The sequence below is a fragment of the Tachypleus tridentatus genome, chromosome 13, assembly GCF_004210375.1.
Source record: "Tachypleus tridentatus isolate NWPU-2018 chromosome 13, ASM421037v1, whole genome shotgun sequence".
NCBI lineage: Eukaryota > Metazoa > Arthropoda > Merostomata > Xiphosura > Limulidae > Tachypleus > Tachypleus tridentatus.
This window is the reverse complement of record NC_134837.1, coordinates 128986259-129012493: the sequence shown is the minus strand read 5'-3', so window position 1 is coordinate 129012493 and position 26235 is coordinate 128986259. Positions and strand designations below refer to the sequence as shown.

The following is a 26235-nucleotide window of genomic DNA, read 5'->3' as shown; positions in this document are numbered from 1 at the left end:
AATTGTTGAGTCCACCTTGTATCAAAGAATGTCTGTGTGTATCTCTAGCAAAGTCACATCAGGCTATCTCTTGAGTCCACGTAGTAGGAAAGAATGTGTAGGTGTGTTTCTCTAGCAAAGACACATCAGTCAATCTATTTAGTCTAATTAGCAGCAAAGAATGTGTGTGTGTTTCTCTAGCAAAATCACATCAGGCTATCTGTTGAGTCCACATAGTAGTAAAGAATTATTGTGTGTGTTTCTTTTGCAAACACACATCAGGCAGCAGTTTGTCCATTTAGTAGTAAAGAATGTGTATGTGTGTGTTTTTTCTTGCAAATTCATATCAGGTTATCTGTTTAAACCAACTAGTAGTAAAGAATGTGTGTGTGTGTATCTCCATAAAAGTCACATCAGGATATCTATTGAGTTCACCTAGTGGTTAAGAATGTGTGCGTTTGTCTAGCAAAGTCACATCAGGCTATCATTTGAGTCCACCTTGTAACAAAGAATGTTCGTGTGTTTCTCTTGCAAAATCTCTTCAGACTATCTGTTAAGTTTAATTGGTAGTAAAGAATGTGCGTGTATGTATTTCTCCACCAAAGTCACATCGGGCTATTTGTTGAGTCCACCTAGTGGTTAAGAATGTGTGTGTTTGTTAAATAAAGTCACATCAGTCTATCTGTTGAGTCCACCTAGTAGTAAAGATTGTGTGTGTGTTTCTCTAGCAAAGTCTCATCAGTCTATCTGTTGAGTCCACCTAATAGTAAATAATGTGTGTCTGATTTTCCAACTAAGTCTCACCAGGCTATCTGTTGAGTCCACTTAGTAGTAAAGAATGTGTATGTGTGTTTTTCTAGCAAAGTCAAATTAGGCTATCTTTTGAGTCCACCTTGTAGTAAAAAATGTGTGTGTTTCTCTAGCAAAGTCACTTTAGGCTATTTGTTGAGTCCACCTAGAAGCATAGAATGTGTGTGTGTGTATCTCTAGCAAAGTCTCTTCAGGTTATCTGTTGAGTTTATTTGGTTGTAAAGAATGTGCGTGTGTGTATTTCTCTAGCAAAGTCACATCAGGCTATCTGTTGAGTCCACCTAGTGGTTAAGAATGTTTGTGTTTGTTAAGCAAAGTCACGTCAGGCTATCTGTTGAGTCCACCTAATAGCAAATAATGTTGTTTCTCTAGCAAATTCTCATCAGACTATCTGTTAAGTCAAATTAGTAGTAAAGAATTTGCGAGTGTGTGTTTTCTAGTAAAGTCACATCAGGATATCTGTTGAATCTAATTAGTAGTAAAGAATTTGCGTGTGTATCTCTGGCAAAGTCTCATCAGTCTATCTGTTGAGTTCACCTAATAGTAAATAATGGGTGTGTGATTTTCCAAATAAGTCTCATCAGGCTATCTGTTGAGTCCACTTAGTAGTAAAGAATGTGTATGTGTGTGTGTGTTTTTCTTGCAAAGTAAAATTAGGCTATCTGTTGAGTCCACTCTGTAGTAAAGAATGTGTGTGTGTGTTTCTCTAGCAAAGTCACATCAGACAATCTGTTGAGTCCACTTGTAGTAAATAATGTGTGTTTGTGTGTTTCTCTAACAAAGTCACATCAGACAATCTGTTGAGTCCACTTAGTAGTAAAGAATGTGCGTGTGTGTGTTTTTTTTAGCAAAGTCACATCAGGCTATCTGTTGATTCCACCTAGTAGTAAAGAATGTGTGTGTGTGTTTTGTCGAGCAAAGTCACATCAACATTCTGTTGAGTACACCTTGTAGTAAAAAATGTGTGTGTGTTTCTCTGTTAAAGTCACATCAGGCTCTCTCTTAAGCTTCCCTAGTAGTAAAGAATGAGTATGTGTGAGTGTGTTTCTCAAGCAAAGTCTCATCAGGCTATCCGCTGAGTCCACTTTGTGGTAAAGAATGTGTATGTGTGTGTGATTTTTTCTAGCAAACTCACATCAGGCTATCTGTTGAGTCCACCTAATGGTTAAGAATGTGTGTGTTTGTCTAGCAAAGTCACATCAGACAATCTGTTGAGTCTACTTCTAGTAAAGAATGTTTATGTGTTTGTTTCTCTAGCAAAGTCACATCACGCTATCTGTTGAGTTCACCTTGTAGCAATGAATGTGTGTGTGTTTCTCTAGCAAAGTCACATCAGACAATCTGTTGAGTCCACTTGTAGCAAAGGATATGTTTGTGTGTGTTTCACTAGCAAAGTCACATCAGTCTATCTGTTGAGTCCACCTAGTAGCAAATAATGTGTGGGTGTTTCTCTAGCAAATTCTCATCAGACTACCTGTTGAGTCCACCTAATAGCAAATAATGTGTGGTTGTTTCTTTAGCAAATTCTCATCAGACTATCTGTTAAGTCTAATTAGTAGTAAAGAATTTGCGAGTGTGTGTTTTTCTAGTAAAGTCACATCAGGATATCTGTTGAATCTAATTAGTAGTAAAGAATTTGCGTGTGTATCTCTGGCAAAGTCTCATCAGTCTATCTGTTGAGTCCACCTTATAGTAAATAAGTTGTGTGTGATTTTACAAATAAGTTTCATCAGGCTATCTGTTGAGTCCACTTAGTAGTAAAGAATGTGTATGTGTGTGTGTGTTTTTCTTGCAAAGTAAAATTAGGCTATCTCTTGAGTCCACTCTGTAGTAAAGAATGTGTGTGTGTGTTTCTCTAGCAAAGTCTCATCAGGCGATCAGTTGAGTCCACTTTGTAATAAAGAATGTGTAAGTGTTTGTGTGTTTTTCTAGCAAAGTCACATCAAGCTATATGTTGAGTCCAGTTATTAGTAAAGAATGTTCATGAGTGTGGGTGTTTATCTAGCACAGTCACATCAAGCTATCTGTTGAGTCCATTTTATAGTAAAGAATGTGTTTGTGTTTCTCTAGCAAAGTCACATCAGGCTATTTTTTGAGTTTACCTAGTACCAAAGAATGTGTGTTTGTTTGTTTAGCAAACTCTCATCAGGCGATGTGTGGAGTCTAATTTGTAGTAAAGAATGTGTGTACGTGTGTTTCTCTAGGAAAGACACATCAATCTGTCTTTTGAGTACACTTAGTAGTAAAGAATGTGTATGTGTGTGTGTGTTTTTCTAGCAAAGTCACATCAGATTAACTGTTAAGCCCACCCAGTAGCAAATAATGTGTGTGTGTTTCTCTAGCAAAGTCTCATCAGGCGATGTGTTGAGTCCACTTTGAAGTAAAGAATGTGTAAGTGTGTGTGTGTTTTTGTAGCAACGTCACATCAGGCTATCTCTTGAGTTTACTTAGTAGTAAAGAATGTCTGTGTGTTTCTCAAGCAAAGTCTCATCAGGCTATCTGTTAAGTCTATATAGTAGTAAAGAGTGTACGCGAATGTGTTTCTTTGGCAAATTCACTTAAGGCTATCTGTCGAGTACACTTCTTAGTAAACAATGTGTATGTGTGTGTGTGTTTTTCCAGCAAAACCATATCAGGTTATCTGTTGAGTCCACTTAATAGTAAAAAATGTTCATGTGTGTGTGTTTTTCTAGGAATATTACATCAGGCTATCTCTTGAATCCAGCTAGTGGTAACGAAGGTGTGTGTGTAAATATCTAGCAAAGTCACTTCAGAAAATCTGTTGAGTACACTTGTAGTAAAGAATGTGCACGTTTGTGTTTCTCTAGCAAAGTCACATCAGGCTATGTGTTGATTCCACCTAGTACCAAAGAATGTGTGTTTGTTTCTTTAGCAAAGTCTCATCAGGCTATGTGTTGATTCCACCTAGTACCAAAGAATGTGTGTTTGTTTCTCTAGCAAAGTCTGATCAGGCTATCTCTTGAGTCTAATTTGTAGTAACGAATGTGTACATGTGTGTTTCTCTAGCAAAGACACATCAAGCTGTAAGTTGAGTCCACTTAGTAATAAAGAATGTGTGTCTGTTTCTCTAGCAAAGTCTTATCAGACTATTTGTTGAGTCCACCTAGTAGTAAAGAATGTGTATGTGTGTTTCTCTAGCAAAGACATATCCTGTAATTGTTGAGTCCACCTTGTATCAAAGAATGTCTGTGTGTATCTCTAGCAAAGTCACATCAGGCTATCTCTTGAGTCCACGTAGTAGGAAAGAATGTGTAGGTGTGTTTCTCTAGCAAAGACACATCAGTCAATCTATTTAGTCTAATTAGCAGCAAAGAATGTGTGTGTGTTTCTCTAGCAAAATCACATCAGGCTATCTGTTGAGTCCACATAGTAGTAAAGAATTATTGTGTGTGTTTCTTTTGCAAACACACATCAGGCAGCAGTTTGTCCATTTAGTAGTAAAGAATGTGTATGTGTGTGTGTTTTTCTTGCAAATTCATATCAGGTTATCTGTTTAAACCAACTAGTAGTAAAGAATGTGTGTGTGTGTATCTCCATAAAAGTCACATCAGGATATCTATTGAGTTCACCTAGTGGTTAAGAATGTGTGCGTTTGTCTAGCAAAGTCACATCAGGCTATCATTTGAGTCCACCTTGTAACAAAGAATGTTCGTGTGTTTCTCTTGCAAAATCTCTTCAGACTATCTGTTAAGTTTAATTGGTAGTAAAGAATGTGCGTGTATGTATTTCTCCACCAAAGTCACATCGGGCTATTTGTTGAGTCCACCTAGTGGTTAAGAATGTGTGTGTTTGTTAAATAAAGTCACATCAGTCTATCTGTTGAGTCCACCTAGTAGTAAAGATTGTGTGTGTGTTTCTCTAGCAAAGTCTCATCAGTCTATCTGTTGAGTCCACCTAATAGTAAATAATGTGTGTCTGATTTTCCAACTAAGTCTCACCAGGCTATCTGTTGAGTCCACTTAGTAGTAAAGAATGTGTATGTGTGTTTTTCTAGCAAAGTCAAATTAGGCTATCTTTTGAGTCCACCTTGTAGTAAAAAATGTGTGTGTTTCTCTAGCAAAGTCACTTTAGGCTATTTGTTGAGTCCACCTAGAAGCATAGAATGTGTGTGTGTATCTCTAGCAAAGTCTCTTCAGGTTATCTGTTGAGTTTATTTGGTTGTAAAGAATGTGCGTGTGTGTATTTCTCTAGCAAAGTCACATCAGGCTATCTGTTGAGTCCACCTAGTGGTTAAGAATGTTTGTGTTTGTTAAGCAAAGTCACGTCAGGCTATCTGTTGAGTCCACCTAATAGCAAATAATGTTGTTTCTCTAGCAAATTCTCATCAGACTATCTGTTAAGTCAAATTAGTAGTAAAGAATTTGCGAGTGTGTGTTTTTCTAGTAAAGTCACATCAGGATATCTGTTGAATCTAATTAGTAGTAAAGAATTTGCGTGTGTATCTCTGGCAAAGTCTCATCAGTCTATCTGTTGAGTTCACCTAATAGTAAATAATGGGTGTGTGATTTTCCAAATAAGTCTCATCAGGCTATCTGTTGAGTCCACTTAGTAGTAAAGAATGTGTATGTGTGTGTGTGTTTTTCTTGCAAAGTAAAATTAGGCTATCTGTTGAGTCCACTCTGTAGTAAAGAATGTGTGTGTGTGTTTCTCTAGCAAAGTCACATCAGACAATCTGTTGAGTCCACTTGTAGTAAATAATGTGTGTTTGTGTGTTTCTCTAACAAAGTCACATCAGACAATCTGTTGAGTCCACTTAGTAGTAAAGAATGTGCGTGTGTGTGTTTTTTTAGCAAAGTCACATCAGGCTATCTGTTGATTCCACCTAGTAGTAAAGAATGTGTGTGTGTGTTTGTCGAGCAAAGTCACATCAACATTCTGTTGAGTACACCTTGTAGTAAAAAAAATGTGTGTGTTTCTCTGTTAAAGTCACATCAGGCTCTCTCTTAAGCTTCCCTAGTAGTAAAGAATGAGTATGTGTGAGTGTGTTTCTCAAGCAAAGTCTCATCAGGCTATCCGCTGAGTCCACTTTGTGGTAAAGAATGTGTATGTGTGTGTGATTTTTTCTAGCAAACTCACATCAGGCTATCTGTTGAGTCCACCTAATGGTTAAGAATGTGTGTGTTTGTCTAGCAAAGTCACATCAGACAATCTGTTGAGTCTACTTCTAGTAAAGAATGTTTATGTGTTTGTTTCTCTAGCAAAGTCACATCACGCTATCTGTTGAGTTCACCTTGTAGCAATGAATGTGTGTGTGTTTCTCTAGCAAAGTCACATCAGACAATCTGTTGAGTCCACTTGTAGCAAAGGATATGTTTGTGTGTGTTTCACTAGCAAAGTCACATCAGTCTATCTGTTGAGTCCACCTAGTAGCAAATAATGTGTGGGTGTTTCTCTAGCAAATTCTCATCAGACTACCTGTTGAGTCCACCTAATAGCAAATAATGTGTGGTTGTTTCTTTAGCAAATTCTCATCAGACTATCTGTTAAGTCTAATTAGTAGTAAAGAATTTGCGAGTGTGTGTTTTTCTAGTAAAGTCACATCAGGATATCTGTTGAATCTAATTAGTAGTAAAGAATTTGCGTGTGTATCTCTGGCAAAGTCTCATCAGTCTATCTGTTGAGTCCACCTTATAGTAAATAAGTTGTGTGTGATTTTACAAATAAGTTTCATCAGGCTATCTGTTGAGTCCACTTAGTAGTAAAGAATGTGTATGTGTGTGTGTGTTTTTCTTGCAAAGTAAAATTAGGCTATCTCTTGAGTCCACTCTGTAGTAAAGAATGTGTGTGTGTGTTTCTCTAGCAAAGTCTCATCAGGCGATCAGTTGAGTCCACTTTGTAATAAAGAATGTGTAAGTGTTTGTGTGTTTTTCTAGCAAAGTCACATCAAGCTATATGTTGAGTCCAGTTATTAGTAAAGAATGTTCATGAGTGTGGGTGTTTATCTAGCACAGTCACACCAAGCTATCTGTTGAGTCCATTTTATAGTAAAGAATGTGTTTGTGTTTCTCTAGCAAAGTCACATCAGGCTATTTTTTGAGTTTACCTAGTACCAAAGAATGTGTGTTTGTTTGTTTAGCAAACTCTCATCAGGCGATGTGTGGAGTCTAATTTGTAGTAAAGAATGTGTGTACGTGTGTTTCTCTAGGAAAGACACATCAATCTGTCTTTTGAGTACACTTAGTAGTAAAGAATGTGTATGTGTGTGTGTTTTTCTAGCAAAGTCACATCAGATTAACTGTTGCCCACCCAGTAGCAAATAATGTGTGTGTGTTTCTCTAGCAAAGTCTCATCAGGCGATGTGTTGAGTCCACTTTGAAGTAAAGAATGTGTAAGTGTGTGTGTGTTTTTGTAGCAACGTCACATCAGGCTATCTCTTGAGTTTACTTAGTAGTAAAGAATGTCTGTGTGTTTCTCAAGCAAAGTCTCATCAGGCTATCTGTTAAGTCTATATAGTAGTAAAGAGTGTACGCGAATGTGTTTCTTTGGCAAATTCACTTAAGGCTATCTGTCGAGTACACTTCTTAGTAAACAATGTGTATGTGTGTGTGTGTTTTCCAGCAAAACCATATCAGGTTATCTGTTGAGTCCACTTAATAGTAAAAAATGTTCATGTGTGTGTGTTTTTCTAGGAATATTACATCAGGCTATCTCTTGAATCCAGCTAGTGGTAACGAAGGTGTGTGTGTAAATATCTAGCAAAGTCACTTCAGAAAATCTGTTGAGTACACTTGTAGTAAAGAATGTGCACGTTTGTGTTTCTCTAGCAAAGTCACATCAGGCTATGTGTTGATTCCACCTAGTACCAAAGAATGTGTGTTTGTTTCTTTAGCAAAGTCTCATCAGGCTATGTGTTGATTCCACCTAGTACCAAAGAATGTGTGTTTGTTTCTCTAGCAAAGTCTGATCAGGCTATCTCTTGAGTCTAATTTGTAGTAACGAATGTGTACATGTGTGTTTCTCTAGCAAAGACACATCAAGCTGTAAGTTGAGTCCACTTAGTAATAAAGAATGTGTGTCTGTTTCTCTAGCAAAGTCTTATCAGACTATTTGTTGAGTCCACCTAGTAGTAAAGAATGTGTATGTGTGTTTCTCTAGCAAAGACATATCCTGTAATTGTTGAGTCCACCTTGTATCAAAGAATGTCTGTGTGTATCTCTAGCAAAGTCACATCAGGCTATCTCTTGAGTCCACGTAGTAGGAAAGAATGTGTAGGTGTGTTTCTCTAGCAAAGACACATCAGTCAATCTATTTAGTCTAATTAGCAGCAAAGAATGTGTGTGTGTTTCTCTAGCAAAATCACATCAGGCTATCTGTTGAGTCCACATAGTAGTAAAGAATTATTGTGTGTGTTTCTTTTGCAAACACACATCAGGCAGCAGTTTGTCCATTTAGTAGTAAAGAATGTGTATGTGTGTGTGTTTTTCTTGCAAATTCATATCAGGTTATCTGTTTAAACCAACTAGTAGTAAAGAATGTGTGTGTGTGTATCTCCATAAAGTCACATCAGGATATCTATTGAGTTCACCTAGTGGTTAAGAATGTGTGCGTTTGTCTAGCAAAGTCACATCAGGCTATCATTTGAGTCCACCTTGTAACAAAGAATGTTCGTGTGTTTCTCTTGCAAAATCTCTTCAGACTATCTGTTAAGTTTAATTGGTAGTAAAGAATGTGCGTGTATGTATTTCTCCACCAAAGTCACATCGGGCTATTTGTTGAGTCCACCTAGTGGTTAAGAATGTGTGTGTTTGTTAAATAAAGTCACATCAGTCTATCTGTTGAGTCCACCTAGTAGTAAAGATTGTGTGTGTGTTTCTCTAGCAAAGTCTCATCAGTCTATCTGTTGAGTCCACCTAATAGTAAATAATGTGTGTCTGATTTTCCAACTAAGTCTCACCAGGCTATCTGTTGAGTCCACTTAGTAGTAAAGAATGTGTATGTGTGTTTTTCTAGCAAAGTCAAATTAGGCTATCTTTTGAGTCCACCTTGTAGTAAAAAAATGTGTGTGTTTCTCTAGCAAAGTCACTTTAGGCTATTTGTTGAGTCCACCTAGAAGCATAGAATGTGTGTGTGTATCTCTAGCAAAGTCTCTTCAGGTTATCTGTTGAGTTTATTTGGTTGTAAAGAATGTGCGTGTGTGTATTTCTCTAGCAAAGTCACATCAGGCTATCTGTTGAGTCCACCTAGTGGTTAAGAATGTTTGTGTTTGTTAAGCAAAGTCACGTCAGGCTATCTGTTGAGTCCACCTAATAGCAAATAATGTTGTTTCTCTAGCAAATTCTCATCAGACTATCTGTTAAGTCAAATTAGTAGTAAAGAATTTGCGAGTGTGTGTTTTTCTAGTAAAGTCACATCAGGATATCTGTTGAATCTAATTAGTAGTAAAGAATTTGCGTGTGTATCTCTGGCAAAGTCTCATCAGTCTATCTGTTGAGTTCACCTAATAGTAAATAATGGGTGTGTGATTTTCCAAATAAGTCTCATCAGGCTATCTGTTGAGTCCACTTAGTAGTAAAGAATGTGTATGTGTGTGTGTGTTTTTCTTGCAAAGTAAAATTAGGCTATCTGTTGAGTCCACTCTGTAGTAAAGAATGTGTGTGTGTGTTTCTCTAGCAAAGTCACATCAGACAATCTGTTGAGTCCACTTGTAGTAAATAATGTGTGTTTGTGTGTTTCTCTAACAAAGTCACATCAGACAATCTGTTGAGTCCACTTAGTAGTAAAGAATGTGCGTGTGTGTGTTTTTTTTAGCAAAGTCACATCAGGCTATCTGTTGATTCCACCTAGTAGTAAAGAATGTGTGTGTGTGTTTGTCGAGCAAAGTCACATCAACATTCTGTTGAGTACACCTTGTAGTAAAAAATGTGTGTGTGTTTCTCTGTTAAAGTCACATCAGGCTCTCTCTTAAGCTTCCCTAGTAGTAAAGAATGAGTATGTGTGAGTGTGTTTCTCAAGCAAAGTCTCATCAGGCTATCCGCTGAGTCCACTTTGTGGTAAAGAATGTGTATGTGTGTGTGATTTTTTCTAGCAAACTCACATCAGGCTATCTGTTGAGTCCACCTAATGGTTAAGAATGTGTGTGTTTGTCTAGCAAAGTCACATCAGACAATCTGTTGAGTCTACTTCTAGTAAAGAATGTTTATGTGTTTGTTTCTCTAGCAAAGTCACATCACGCTATCTGTTGAGTTCACCTTGTAGCAATGAATGTGTGTGTGTTTCTCTAGCAAAGTCACATCAGACAATCTGTTGAGTCCACTTGTAGCAAAGGATATGTTTGTGTGTGTTTCACTAGCAAAGTCACATCAGTCTATCTGTTGAGTCCACCTAGTAGCAAATAATGTGTGGGTGTTTCTCTAGCAAATTCTCATCAGACTACCTGTTGAGTCCACCTAATAGCAAATAATGTGTGGTTGTTTCTTAAGCAAATTCTCATCAGACTATCTGTTAAGTCTAATTAGTAGTAAAGAATTTGCGAGTGTGTGTTTTTCTAGTAAAGTCACATCAGGATATCTGTTGAATCTAATTAGTAGTAAAGAATTTGCGTGTGTATCTCTGGCAAAGTCTCATCAGTCTATCTGTTGAGTCCACCTTATAGTAAATAAGTTGTGTGTGATTTTACAAATAAGTTTCATCAGGCTATCTGTTGAGTCCACTTAGTAGTAAAGAATGTGTATGTGTGTGTGTGTTTTTCTTGCAAAGTAAAATTAGGCTATCTCTTGAGTCCACTCTGTAGTAAAGAATGTGTGTGTGTGTTTCTCTAGCAAAGTCTCATCAGGCGATCAGTTGAGTCCACCTTGTAGTAAAGAATATGTGTGTGTGTGTGTTTCTCTAGCAAAGTCACATCAGGCTATCTGTTGAGTCCACTTAGGAGTAAAGAATGTGTGTGTGTGTGTTTTTCTAGCAAATTTACATCAGGCTATCTGTTGAGTCCACTTAGTAGGAAATAATGTGCATGTGTGTGTGTGTGTTTTTCTAGCAAAGTCACATCAGATAATCTGTTGTGTCTACTTTGTAGTCAAGAATGTGTATGTGTGTGTGAGTTTTTCTAGCAAACTCACATCAGGCTATTTGTTGAGTGGACCTAGTAGTAAAGAATGTTTATATTTGTTCCTCTAGCAGAGTTACATCAGGCTATCTGTTGAGTCCACGTAGTAGTTAAGAATGTGTGTGTTTGTCTAGCAAAGTCACATCAGGCTTTCTGTTGAGTCAACCTAGTAGCAAATAATGTGTGTGTGTTTCTCTAGAAAAGTCACATCAGACAATTTGTTGAGTCCACTGGTAGTAAAGAATGTGTGTGTGTGTGTTTCTCTAGCAAAGTCACATCAGGGTATGTTTTGAGTCCAATTAGTAGAAAAGAATGTGTGTGTGTGTATCTCTAGCAAAGTCACATCAGGCGATCTGTTGAGTCCACTTAGTAGTGAAGAATGTGTGTGTGTTTGTCAAGCAAAGTCTCATCAAGCTATCCGTTGAGTCCACTTTGTAATAAAGAATGTGTATGTGTGTGTGATTTTTTCTAGCAAACTCACATCAAGCTATCATTTGAGTCCACCTTGTGGTTAAGAATGTGTGTGTTTGTTAAGCAAAGTCACATCAGGCTATGTGTTGAGTCCACCTAGTAGCAAATAATGTGTGGGTGTTTCCCTAACAAATTCTCCTCAGACTATCTGTTCAGTCTAATTAGTAGTAAAGAATTTGCGTGTGTGTGTTTTTCTAGTAAAGTCACATCAGGACATCTGTTTAGTCCACTTAGTAGTAAAGAATGTGTATGTGTATGTGTGATTTTCTAGCAAAGTCACATCAGGCTATCTGTTTAGTTTAATTAGTAGTAAAAAATTCTCGTGTGTTTGTTTTTGTAGCAAAGTCACATGAGGCTATCTGTTGAGTTTACATAGTAGCAAAGAATGTGTGTGTGTTTCTCTAGCAAAGTCTCTTCAGACTATCTTTTTAGTTTAATTGGTAGTAAAGAATGTGCGTGTGTATGTTTTTCTAGCAACGTCACATCAGACTCTCTTTTGAGCCCACCTAGTAGTAAAGAATGTGTATGTGTGAGTGTGTTTTCTAGGAAAGTCACATCAGGCTATCTGTTGATTCCATTTTGTTGTACAGAATGTATGTCTGTGTGTTTCTCTAGCAAAGTCACATCAGGCTATCCGTTGAGCCAACCTAGTAGCAAAGAATGTGTTTGTGTTTCTCTTGTAAAGTCTCATCAGGCTATCTGTTGAGTCCACTTTGTAGTAAAGAATGTGTATGTGTGTTTGTGTTTCTCTAGCAACGTCACACCAGGCTCTCTGTTTAGTTTACTTTGTGGTAAAGATTGGGTGTGTGTTTCTCTTGCAAAGTCTCATCAGGGTATCTGTTGAGTCTAATTAGAAGTAAAGAATGTACATGTATGTGTTTCTCTGGCAAAGTCACTTAAGGCTATCTGTTGAGTACACTTCGTAGTAAACAATGTGTATGTTTGTGTGTGTTTCTAGCAAAGTCTCATCAATCTATTTTTTGAGTCTAATTAGCAGTAAAGAATGTGCGTGTGTGTATTTCTCCAGCAAAGTCACATCAGGCTATATTTTGAGTCCAGTTATTAGTAAAGAATGTTTATGTGTGTGTGTGTTTTTCTAGCAAATTGAAATCAGGCTATCTCTTGAGTCCACTTAGTAGTAAAGAATGTGCGTGTGCTTCTCAAGCAAAGTGACATTAGGCTATCTGTTGAGTCTAATTAATAGTAAAGAATGTGCGTGTATGTGTGTCTCTGGCAAAGTCACATAAGGCTATCTGTTGAGTACACTTCGTAGTAAACAATGTGTATCTGTGTTTGTGTTTTTCTAGCAATGTCACATCAGGCTCTCTTTTGAGCCCACCTAGTAGTAAAGAATGTCTATGTGTGAGTGTGTTTTTCTGGCATAGTCACATTAGGCTATCTGTAGATTCCATTTTGTAGTACAGATTGTGTGTGTGTGTGTTTCTCTGGCAAAGTCACATCAGACAATCTGTTGAGTCCACTTGTAGTAAAGAATGTGAGTGTGGGTGTTTCTCTATCAGAGTCACCTCAGGCTATCCGTTGAGCCTACCTAGTAGCAAAGAATGTGTGTGTGTTTCTCTAGTAAAGTCTCATCAGGCTATCTGTTGAGTCCACTTTGTAGTAAAGAATGTGTATGTGTGTATGTGTTTTTCTAGCAACGTCACACCAGGCTCTCTGTTTAGTTTACTTTGTGGTAAAGAATGGGTGTGTGTTTCTCTTGCAAATTCTTATCAGGCTATGTGTTGAGTCTAATTAGAAGTAAAGAATGTACATGTATGTGTTTCTCTGAGAAAGTCACTTAAGGCTATCTGTTGAGTACACTTCGTAGCAAACAATGTGTATGTGTTTCTCTGGGAAAGTCACTTAAGGCTATCTGTTGAGTACACTTCGTAGCAAACAATGTGTATGTGTTTGTGTTTCTCTAGCTAATCAGTCTATCTGTTGAGACTAATTAGTAGTAAAGAATGTGCGTGTGTGTTTTTTTTTTTAGCAAAGTCACATCAGGGTATGTTTTGAGTCCAATTAGTAGAAAAGAATGTGTGCGTGTGTATCTGTAGCAAAGTCACATCAGGCTATCTGTTGAGTCTCTTTAGTAGTAAAGAATGTGCGTGTGTGTTTTTCTAGCAAACTCACATCAGGCTGTCTATTTAGTCCATTTAGTAGTAAAAAAAGTGTGTGTGTGTTTCTCTAGCAAAGTCACATCAGGCTGTTTATTGAGTCCACCTAGTAGTAAAGAATGTGTGAGTGTTTTTCTCTAGCAAAGTCACATCAGACAATCTGTTGAGTCCACTTGTAGTAAAGAAAGTGTATGTGTTTTGTTTCTCTAGCAAAGTCACATCAGACTATCTGTTGAGGCCATTTTATACTAAAGAATGTGTTTGTGTTTCTCTAGCAAAGTCACATCAGACAATCTGTTGAGTCCACTTGTAGTAAAGAATGTGTATGTGTGTGTTTCTCTAGCAAAGTCACATCAGGCTATCTCTTGAGCCCACTTAGTAGCAAAAAATGTCTGTGTGTTTCTCTAGCAAAGTTTCATCACGCAATCTGTTGAGTCTACTTTGTAGTAAAGAATGTGTAAGTGTGTGTGTGTTTCTCTAGCAAAGTCACATCAGGCTATCTGTTGAGTTCACCTAGTAGTAAAGAATGTGTGTGTGTTTCTCCAACTAAGTCTCATCAGGCTATCTGTTGAGTCGACTTAGTAGTAAAGAATGTGTAAGTGTGTGTGTGTGTTTCTCTGGCAAAGTCTGATCTGGCTATCTGTTGAGTCCACTTGGTAGTAAAGAATGTGTGTGTGTGTTCCTCTAGCAAAGTCTCATCAGGCTATCTGTTGAGTCGACTTAGTAGTAAAGAATGTGTAAGTGTGTGTGTGTGTTTCTCTGGCAAAGTCTGATCTGGCTATCTGTTGAGTCCACTTGGTAGTAAAGAATGTGTGTGTGTGTTTCTCTAGCAAAGTCTCATCAGGCTATCTGTTGAGTCTATTTAGTAGTAAAGAATGTGTGTGTGTGTGTGTGTGTGTTTATCTAGTTACTTTACTGTTATTATGTTCAAAATTCTCGAGGAGAGTAATCAAAAAACAACAATAAGATCTATAGAAACTTAAAGTTGTTGGTTTTTACTGTGTCGTACATTTTTGGTATATATTCTACAAGTGGAACAAGAGAATTTTAAATTTTAAGTCAAAATCTATACATAAAATATATAGTTGGATGGAGCATTTTTAAAAATATATATATATTGTGTAAGCATAAGGGTTGTTCTTTTATATTAAGTTTCAGTTTTTAAAATTACTGTACTTTATCTGTATATTCTGGATAACAATTAAAAAATACCAAATAAACTTTTTAATTTCATAAATAATGAATTAAAATACATTTAGTAAATGCAAACAAATCACAAATACAAAGTTGTACGTGAGGAACAGCATTTTCAAAACACGAAATTGAGTTATATTGTAGTTAGGTATTATCATAAGTCATGAGAAAAGAAACAAAATAAAGCTGATTCGGCCCACTGATGTCAACCTTCAGCTAATTTGCTGAATAGCGTTAAAACCTGTTTGGAAATAGTACCTATAAACCCTGTCTCCAGACCTCTTACGTTCGAGTTGTACGCGTGATATTTATCCAGGAGGAAGAGTAAAACAGAGGTAAGTTTGAAGTAATGTCGAAACTCTCTGTATTCTGAGTGTTGAGGGACAAAATTCCTTTAGAACGTAACTATAGATAAACTTTGTGTGATATTTTAGACCCGTTTGTAATTAAATAGAACAGATATTTCACAAAATATGGTATCGTTTGTTCATTTCTGTCAGAGAATATTAAAACTAGTATCTGTTTTTAAGGTATTCGTATTTCAGCTATTTTAGGGAACACTTTGTCAGAGCAAAGCTTTGTGCTTAAAACTGATGTAGCCTCGAATCAAGAAAATTTTGATAATTTTATTTTAAATAACTCTTTTGGAACTAGTCATCATCACGTGCATTTAGGTTTCCTCGTTATACTTCAAATATTTTACAGAGAAGAATAATACTGATCAAACTGTGGGGAAAATGTCATATAGAAGTGTTTTACTTTTATGTATTCATATGAGTCTTCAGCACTGTTGAAATATGCATCTTTCATAAAGACTAGCTCAGTTTTATAAACTGTTGAAATATAGCTGCAAAACAAAAGAGCTTTCTTAGCAAGTGCAGATTCAAAGCATACCTTGTACACATGTGTGCTAGTCAGTGTGATAGCGAGCAAGAAAGAAAATATGCAAATTTAACTGTAAAACAAAAGAGTTTTCTTAGCGAGTGCAAATGATTCAAAGCATACCTTGTATGTAAACATGTGTGCTAGTCAGTGTGATAGCGAGCAAGAAAGAAAAGATAAAAATTTAACTGTAAAACAAAAGTTTTCTTAGTAAGTGCAAATGATTCAAAGCATACCTTGTATGTAAACATGTGTGCTAGTCAGTGTGATAGCGAGCAAGAAAGAAAAGATAAAAATTTAACTGTAAAACAAAAGTTTTCTTAGTAAGTGCAAATGATTCAAAGCATACCTTGTATGTACACATGTGTGCTAGTCAGTGTGATAGCGAGCAAGAAAGAACAGATAAAAATGGAACGAATAAAATATCCGGATAACTTAAATAATACTTCACATACATTAGAACAAAATACGCGACACTCATATTGAAATTGAATGGACATAAACATACATCAGTAAAGAAATAAAAACTATATATAAAACATGTTCTCACTAACCCAACAGTTTGCTTCCACGTCCTTATTTGAAACAGGTCAACAGATCAGCCAAAGTTTCAGTCAGTGGTTGTCCTGCTAGTATAACTGGGTTTGATCAAAGCCTTTCTCGTATCAGAAGTTGTGTAGGCACGCATCAAATATATTTTTGAGCATTGTTAGATGGTGTTTAGTTAGATTGCTAACTCTTCAGTGTGCTAACAAGGGACGATAAGAAAATACAAATATTTGTAGCTGTAAGTTGTCGCTTTGCTGTCTGTTGTTTAGTCTGTTTTATATAGATACATGATTTATCTATTATACCAATGATGTAATTCACACAACATTCATATTAAAGTCGTGCCCCGTTGGTACAGCGGTAAGTCTACGAACTTACAACGTTTAAATCAGGGGTTCAGTTCCCCTCGGTGAACTCAGTAGATAGCGCGATGTGGCTTTGCTATAAGAAAAAAACACTCACGCATTAAAGTCTAGTATTTGTGATTTTAATGTTGCTGGAACTTCATCGAATACAGATATCACTAGAAATCTTTATATTCAGATTGGCTGAACATGTTCAAAAGTGACTGATTAAACTCCTTAAAATATAATAATATACGTATTGTACCTTAGGTATTATTCTGGTGACATGCGCAATTCTTCTGTGCAACTATTATCATTACGTTCCAACGTTTGTTTGTAAACGGTTTGGTAGTTTTGGATAAGTAACGTGTATATGCTCTCTATCCCCCACATTATTTCAGTATGAAGCTTCCAAACTAGATATCACGGTTTCTGTATAAAGTTAACATTTTTGCCATGTACTTCCTCCACTAGGTGTCTAATCACAAGAATAAACTAAACAGAGACATACAGTTGTACTACGTAGGTATATTACATGTTTAGAAAACATAGTTCAACAGATATAAACAGAAAATTCTTACATACACAGTTCCCAATTATCAGCAGTGCTGATTAATCACTTATAAATGTTTTTTGTAATGATGATGGCGAGAAACCTGCTTTAAAAATTCCCTCTATATTATTTCCTGTTTATTGAAAAAACGTTCTCTGTAGGAGCAAAACATGGAAGCGACAAAAGACCAAGAGCATAAAGATAAAACACCAGAAAAAATTGAAATTCAAGATGTCACTGATATCTTTGGAAAATATGGGCCATGGCAAACAAGATTCGTGGTCTGGATGTTTCTTGGTGGAATACCATCTTGTTGGAACAATCTGGTCATACCTTTCTTGGCTCCAGAAGTGGATTACTGGTGTCAAAAACCTAGTGTGTCGTTGTTCGACAATATGACGACCGCGGAATGGAAATCTTTAGCGATTCCAAAATATGATTTGGAATACAGCAGATGTTTAATGTATGACATAGAGCTCAATGTGACCGAAAAGAAAAACAGTTTTATTAACGTGAACAAAACTGTACCTTGTGTAAAGTTCGAGTTTGACCATTCTCTCTACACTTCTACGATACAAGAAGAGGTAAGCAAATATAAATATTTTTATCCCATACTATAAGTAAACCTGTACAGCTGTGTAATATTGTACAATTTGATTTTTCTAAGCATCTACTTTGCTAAAATTTCCAAATAGGAAATATATTTCCCATTCTACATTAGGATTAAGATTTCATCATAACGATATGATGGTTTCTACTCATCTTCGTTGTAAATTATTGTTTAAACTAAACAATTTTATTTGTTTTAGCGAAAAGCTGCACGATAGACTATCTCCATTCAGTCCACCATAGTGATTCAAACCCAGGATTGTTACATATAAATGTGTTTAATTAATCCATGTGATTATTTGATATATATATATATCTTTCCTAGTTTAACACGTGTATGTATATTTCATCATTATTTACACCTACGACAAGTAAGATATTTTCTGATATATGAAAATGATTGTACATTTCTCCGAACGTAAACTTTCACTCTTTGTGAGCCTGACATGGCCTGATGGTTAAGCCACTCGACTCGTAATCAGGGAGTTGCGGGTTTGAATCCTAGTCCTACCATGCATGTTCGCCCTTACATTTGTGGGGGCTGTTAGAAAGTGAGGTGTAACCTTACTATTGGTAGGTAAATAAGTATTCTAAAAGTTGAGAGTGGGTGGTGTTGGCTAGTTGCCTTCCTTCTTTCTATCACTGCTAAATTAGGGACGACTGGTGCATGTAGACCTCGTGTAGCTTTGCAAGAAATTAAGAATAATGCAAATCCTTCTTTATTCTGTTTCATGCTTGTTTAGTATGCTTATCCACGTTTGACATATATTTAATATGATGAAACGTTGTTTTTATTACGTTAGTGGAGCTTGGTGTGCGACAACAACTGGCTAATTTCACTCAGTCAATCCATTTACATGGCTGGATTTTTGGTCGCCGTGTTAGTTATGGGACAAATTTCCGACAGGTGAGAGTTTACAGTTAAGGACTGATAAAAAAACCCACAAAAACCCAGTATGTTTTTTTTTTCATTTTATTCCCGTTAATATTTATTTTTATACTTACAAGTGTGTGGTCGTGTAAATCGATTAAGCTCTATGAGGTAGATGGCTACGAAACGTGGCCGAGTTTCCCTCGATCTGATTAAACATTGTCTTGTGTCAATTCTTTTGACACTGTAGTGTTCGTCAAACAAACAATGCAAAAATAATGAATTAGAGATATAAATTTGGTGTAGTGTATACACATTTAATTGTTTTAAAAATGGTTAGTCAAAATACTATTTGGTTGCACGGACGTTAAAATCTGATTTCTGGCAACGTTCCTTAAGTTGTTACGTGGGAGAAAAGAAAATCATAGTTGTGACTGAGGCCCGGCATGGCCAAGCGTGTTAAGGCGTTCGACTCGTAATCCGAGGGTCGCGGGTTTGCATCCCCGTCACTCCAAACATGCTCGCCCTTTCAGCCGTGTGGGTGTTGTAATGTGACGGTCAATCCCACTATTGGTTGGTAAAGGAGTAGCCCAAGAGTTGGCGATGGGCGGTGATAACTAGCTGACTTCCCTCTAGTCTTACACTGCTAAATTAGGGACGGCAATCACAGATAGCCCTCGAGTAGCTTTGTGCGAAATTCAAAAACAAACAAACAAACTAGTTGTGACAGCTTTGACATATTTAGAAGATGATAAAGTAAAGTTGTGACGCACGTTGAAAACAACACCTTGTCAGATAAAACAAAAAGTAAGATAAGATATACAGACGTAAATTTAAGACGTATACTGAAGGCAAGATGACGTACAATATAACGTTGTGAAATTATGACATGTATAGAAAAGATAATATGATACAATGATGTGAAGTTTAGTAATATATAGAGAAAAAGCATAAGGTACAATTATGTAAAGTTATGGCATACATAGAAAACAATATGACATAAAGTATAGTGATGCAAAGTTATGACATATGAATGAAACAAGATGACATAAGATAGGACGATCTGAAGTTACAGGTACGAAGTAAGATCAGTGGCATATTTAGATAGGGGCTAGATGGGGCTCAACATGGTCTTAACAGGGGCTTATTGATAATTTTATTCCATGTAAAATTACATGAGATGTAGAGAACACAAAAATTAATAGCCCCTGGGCCCACACATCCTTAAATCCGTCACTGAATAAAATGGCATATGATACAGTGACGTGAAGTTATATCCTATGTTGAAAATACGATGACGTAATATACGTAATAGTTCATTCCTCCCTCTGTCACCGCAGGACTGGTTCTTATGTACTATTAGTAAGGTCTGGTTAAGAACTGTTTTCGCCTTGAGCCCTCACTATCATTTGATAGGTACATGTCAAGGTAACCTACACTGAATTCACATCCACTTAGACCTTGGTAGTGCTTACAATTTAACATTAACTTATATAGAGTCCAAAAATTTTTCAACGAATGAAAGATCATGTTGGATTCAATGATATTCGAAACTAAAATTTAAATTCTCACGTTTGTTCGATTATTTTAGATCATAGCCCCACAAGGCTATCTGCAGTATCTACCACGTAGAAGTTTTTTGTTTTTTTTTAAATTTCGCATAAAGCTACTCGAGGGCTATCTGTGCTAGCCGTCCCTAATTAGCAGTGTAAGACTAGAGGAAAGTCAGCTAGTCATTACCGCCCACCGCTCACTCTTGGGCTACTCTTTTACCAACGAATAGTGGGTTTGACCGTCACATAACAACACCCCCACGGCTGAAAGGGCGAGCATGTTTGGAGTGACGGGGATGCAAACCCGCGACCCTCAGATTACGAGTCGCATGCCTTAAGACGCTTGGCCATGCCGGGCCTCAGTCACAACTATGATTTTCTTTTCTCCCACGTAACAACTTAAGGAACGTTGCCAGAAATCAGATTTTAACGTCCGTAGAAGTGAACCCGGGATTTTATTGTGAATTTACCGCTGTTTCACCAGGTGGGATAACTGTCAAGAAAATATGCACTTGCTGTGTTTTCATTACAATTTTCATCTACTTTCATTTATAATAGAATATTTTTGGGCTTCTAAATATCTGGAACCTATGTGCTCTTGACCTTGTGAATGTTAATTTGGCCCGGTTGTAAAATTGTATAAATTACAATCAGCTGTGATATGTTGTGTTATATTATGTAAATGTGTATTTTTGTACCTCACACAAACAAATAATTTGATATTTCTTTTCAGTTTTTTTAGCTCTATCTACAAATTTATGAATACTGTTTCATTAATCTTAAACCTAAACCTGATAAGATGAGTTATATGATAAACCTTTCTATCAAGTCAATGCAAACTGTGTCGCTATTGTGTTTGTATTAAACATATTTTACCGATATATGATTGTATTACAATATTTTATATAGATATATAGTTTCTATAGTGGCACGAGAAACTATAATTTTGGTGATTTTAATTGGATTTATTAAATTTGACATGTGCATTAGACCACTTTAAAGTTTTTTTTAACATTTTTGAAGCAAAGTTACATAACAACTACCTGCACGTAGTCGTTCCTAATTTTCAAATGACCTATTGTAAAGTGGGCATCTGAATGAAAAGTGGGATTTGACTATAAGTTATTTTCTAGCTCGTCAACGGCGACAACTGCAAGACCTAACCATACACCCCAGGTTCGCGATCCGAGCACCATTGCCACTAACTACATAAGGTCACAGCATGATGTAGCAGACCAGATTTGTACCTTACTATAAAATATACCCTAGTATTTACTTATAACTAAGATTTCTTGAAATGACGTAGGCCCGCTATGGTCAGGTAATTCGGGCGCTTGACTCGAAATCTGAGGGTCGCGGAATTGAAGCCTTGTAATATCAAACATGCTCACCCTTTCAGCCGTGGGAGCTTTATAATATGGCTAACAATATCTATTCGTTTGTAAAAAAAAATAGCCTCAGAGTTGGCGGTGGGTGGTGATGACTATCTGCCTTCTTTCTAGTCTTACACTGCTAAATTAGGGACGGCAAGTGCAGATAGCCCTCAAGTAGCTTTGCGCGGAACTAAAAAACAAACAAACAATCCTTTTTATTATAACACTCCGTACGGTTCCTCATCAGGTTTTCTGACCAACTACTTAGAAAGGAAGTATTAGTTGTTTGAGAACCTTCAGGAACTACGGATCATATAAAACACTGATTATATCACAAGAGAACCAGCACTCGCACACAATAGAGCTCGCTTGTGTAGAATTTCTATTACCAGGAAATATCTGAGTGGAGGTTTTCGAAAATGTTGATATCGTTAAACCGACGGGAAAAACTGTAGTGGTTTTCAGTAAAAATTATAACATGCATATATATAAATATACATATGGAAAAGCACGAGTGAATAAATAAAGAACAGTCAAATCGAAGAATCATTTTAAAATAAAATTTCTGTTAACGTTAATGAGCATTTTCGTGTTTCTAGTAAATGTTTGTGTCATTCAAACATCATGACTTAATTATCTGAGCCTAAGAAATTATTTTAGTAAAGTTTGTTTTCACAGCGAAGCCACACTGCATCACCTACTGCTTTGACAATGCCACCTCTCCCCCGTGGCACAGTCTTTTGGACTTGTACAACTATAAACCTGGTTTCGATACCTGTTATTGGCAGGGAATAAACAGTTCTTTGTACTTAATAGTAAATAACAACCACCGCAGGGAATCGAACCTTTAAATTTAACGTTATAAGTGCGTAAATATATTGCTGTCTCACTAAGAGACTAATGCAGCGAAGGGGGGAAAAAAAGAGCATAAAACATTAGTGTGTGTGTGTGTTTTCGTCCAGCAAAGCCACATCGGGCTATCTGCTGAGCCCACCAAAGGGAATCAAACCCCTGATTTTAGCGTTGTAAATCCGTAGACATACCGCTGTACTAGCGAGGGGCGTTATTGTGTGGATAAATGTTCCCCAACGTATCAATAAATAGGCTGTACTACATCAATATAAAGTAATACCTTTAGAACAAGATTTTTTAAATATTTTTTTCTACCTCTTCGAGTTAATGAATAAAAGATTGTTGATGTATTTGAATATTTGATATTTGAATTAGGTAAGATTCAAGGTTGATTTTCAGTTTATGATAACATTTTGCTTCGTTAGCTTTGTAGACAAGTCATATAAGTTCTGAATAACATTTTACGTCGCTGTTTCAGGGTTGGCCGTCGCCCTGTGATGTTGTTATGTTTGTTCATCATGTGTGTTGCAGGATTTGCCACTACGTTTGCCCCAACGTTTACTGTGTTTACTACAGCTCGTTTTTTTGTCGCACTTGGAAAATCCGGACTTTATACGACGTCTTTTATCCATCGTAAGAATACACAGTCTTACTTGTTGAAATGAAGTAAAAATTAAAAGAAATGAAATTACTAATATAGCTAAATATTTTTGTTTGGTGGTTTGATCCACGAATAAGGCTTTTTGTAAGAAAACAGTTAACGCAGGAAATAGAAAGAGTTTAACCTCTGACTGTTGTAGTTTCTAAATTAATATAAAAACATGTAGCGCTAAGTGTCTGTTTACATCAGTAACAATTCTAACTTCTTTGATCTACTTACTTAAAACTGTGTTTACATATAATTACTGCACTGATGACATATACCTTACATATAACTACTGCACTGATGACATATACCTTACATATAACTACTGCACTGATGACATATACCTTACATATAACTACTGCAAGTGGGGACATATACCTTAAATATAACCACTGCAAGTGATGACATATACCTTAAGTATAACCACTACAAGTGATGACATACACCTTACATATAACTACTGCAAGTGATGTCTTACACCTTACATATAACTACTGCAAGTGATGTCTTACACCTTACATATAACTACTGCAAGTGATGTCATACACCATATAACTGCTCCAAGTGATGACATATAACTACTGCACTGATGACATATACCTTACATATAACTACTGCACTGATGACATATACCTTACATATAACTACTGCAAGTGGGGACATATACCTTAAATATAACCACTGCAAGTGATGACATATACCTTAAGTATAACCACTACAAGTGATGACATACACCTTACATATAACTACTGCAAGTGATGTCTTACACCTTACATATAACTACTGCAAGTGATGTCTTACACCTTACATATAACTACTGCAAGTGATGTCTTACACCTTACATATAACTACTGCAAGTGATGTCATACACCATATAACTGCTCCAAGTGATGACATATAACTACTGCAATGATGACATATACCTTACATATAACTACTGCAAGTGATGACATGTACTTTACATATAACTACTGTAAGTGATGGCATATATCTTACATATAACTACTGCAAGTAATGACATATATCTTACATATAACTACTGCAAGTAATGACATATACTTTACATATAACTACTGCAAGTGATTATATATAACTATGTGCGTCGATAGCGAATGTTCAACAGTCTTTGCTGAGTTATTTTCAACCAGTGTGTTTTCTGTTTTGTAAAAATAATGATTTTTTTGGAAACGATGTGCAGATTACAAAAGAAACAAAATGGCTTCATTAATTTCAAAGTAATTGTGTTGTTGATTTTATGTTTTTCCAAAATAATATGATAGAAATAATCGTCATCATTATGTACGACTAAGCGTAATTTCTATGCTATTTGAGTGCTTATTAAGTGGTTACAAAATTAATCACCTTACTTCATAGTGATGGAATCTTGTGGGCCTGAACACAGGACCTGGATTGGTGTGGTATCGGGAATTGGATGGTCAGTTGGTTATGTCACTCTTCCTGGAATAGCATGGCTCCTTCGCAACTGGTTTCTGATAGAATTGGTGATTACTGTGCCAGGACTAGCTATAGTTTCTTTATGGTGGTGAGTAAAATATGGACAAAATACACAACAACAACGAAAGTTCCTGCTTATTACGTTATTATGGAAATAATACACAACGAAATACTGTTAAGAAACTGTTTTCTATCGCTATAAATACTTTGGATCTTCATTGTCGTTCAACAATAAAACTAATAATTAAGATTAAGTCTTAATATTTAGAAGTTACACATTTTAAGGGTATGAATTAATTAGGATTAAAATTCCTGTTGAAAACTTAGTGTATGTGCAAATGTCGTTTTTATGTTATATAATATGCAATAAGCTCAAGTGAAAACGCAAACTTAAAAGGTAGACTTATATCTGACGTGTTAAACGCTTAAAAGTTGAAGAGACAAGAAATCCAATAGGCCTAATTTTCGGGATAGAAATTACATCATTACTATATTGGAGAAATGAAACGTGGAGTTTATTTTTTAAGCCTGTATCTTAGACCTAAAACAATTACTTAAATAAAAACAAAATCATGTTTATTTAAGACCAACTTCGGATTAGCAAACAGAAAACACGCTAACTTGACTCAAACTTTAGTAACCAAACAACCATGTTTAATTTAATATTTGTTCACGAACTTCTAAATCTATCGATTTTTTTTGTTTTGGAAACTCGATTTCTTGTACAAGAGAAGATGTATTTCAAAATTAGATGTTTTAATTCATTTTTTTTTTTAATATTTTTATTCTAAAAATCTTTTTTTTTAATAATTGTTTGAAATTTCAAATATGACTTGCGGACCCCATAATACAGCATCCTTATAAACTCCAATACGAAAAACATTGCTCTTATCCTTATTTGCTATTCAGCTCTACTCAAAGAAACAGTTGTAAATTTTAATAACAACAACAAACTGGAATTATAAACGATTGGTTATTTATCATGTTTGTGGGTTATACCTTATGCCTGCTTAATCTTACTGGCTAATATTCTCTACCACGGCAAGAATAATTAACTTGTAAATGCAAATAAACCTAGGACTACATTCGAAAAACGAAACAAATGTTATCCATAAATAAAGGTTCCGAACCAAATCTGATAGGTATTTGTTGATATAATCTGCATTCTAGAGTAATTCATTTTCTCAGAACACGAATGATGTATGTTTGTTTCTTTATTTATAATCAAACACAAAGCTACACAATCAGATATCTGTGTTCTATCCACCACAGTATCGAAACCCGGTTTGTGAGTCTGGAGGCCAAATACGTATGAAGAAACTCAATCAGGCATCATCCATCCATTGATAAAAACTTGTTAACGTGGTTTACTATACAGTATGCAGTATAACAATAAGGAGCTAACACATGGCTTATATTTAAAGGAAATACATAAATCTGTTTTCCACATCTTTGTTATATTAATTGCTGTAGTTCAATACAGAACTGATTAAAAGATACAATAAAATGTTTGTTATACAACTGGTTTCATAAGTAACAGTCTGTGTACGTTTGTAATACTGCAAAGTGTGACACATTTATCCCAAAAAATTATTTCTGTTCTTTAATTTTAGTGTCTTTAAAAAGTAGGCTAAAATCAGTCCAGTTTTACAGGTTACGCGTGCGAGTGTTTTTTATAGCAAAGCCGCATCGGACTATCTGCTGAGTCCACCGAGGAGAATCGAACCCCTGTTAGGTTAAGCCAAAAAAAATTTTGTAGTTTACCCTGCACATGACTTCAAAGTTAACGACCGGATTAAATAAATACTAAACCTGACAACAGACGAAAACGCCTAACTTCGGGTTGGCTTCAACTAATAATGAATATGCAAAATAATAAAAGCCAGGAAAGAATTTTGTGCATAAAGTATAATC

At 36.0% G+C, this 26235-nt stretch overlaps 1 protein-coding gene across 1 annotated transcript in view; it reads left to right on the top strand.

Moving 5' to 3' along the window:
• Positions 1-14883: 14883 nt before the first annotated feature.
• Positions 14884-26235, top strand: part of LOC143237139 (organic cation transporter protein-like) — a 32938-nt gene continuing 21586 nt past the window's right edge. Inside the window, exons 1-5 of the mRNA XM_076476058.1 lie at positions 14884-14969; positions 17124-17546; positions 18375-18478; positions 22699-22853; positions 24241-24409. Coding sequence (XP_076332173.1) covers positions 17133-17546; positions 18375-18478; positions 22699-22853; positions 24241-24409 — 842 coding nt within the window. The 5' untranslated portion in view covers positions 14884-14969; positions 17124-17132. The remainder of the gene's footprint in view (positions 14970-17123; positions 17547-18374; positions 18479-22698; positions 22854-24240; positions 24410-26235) is intronic.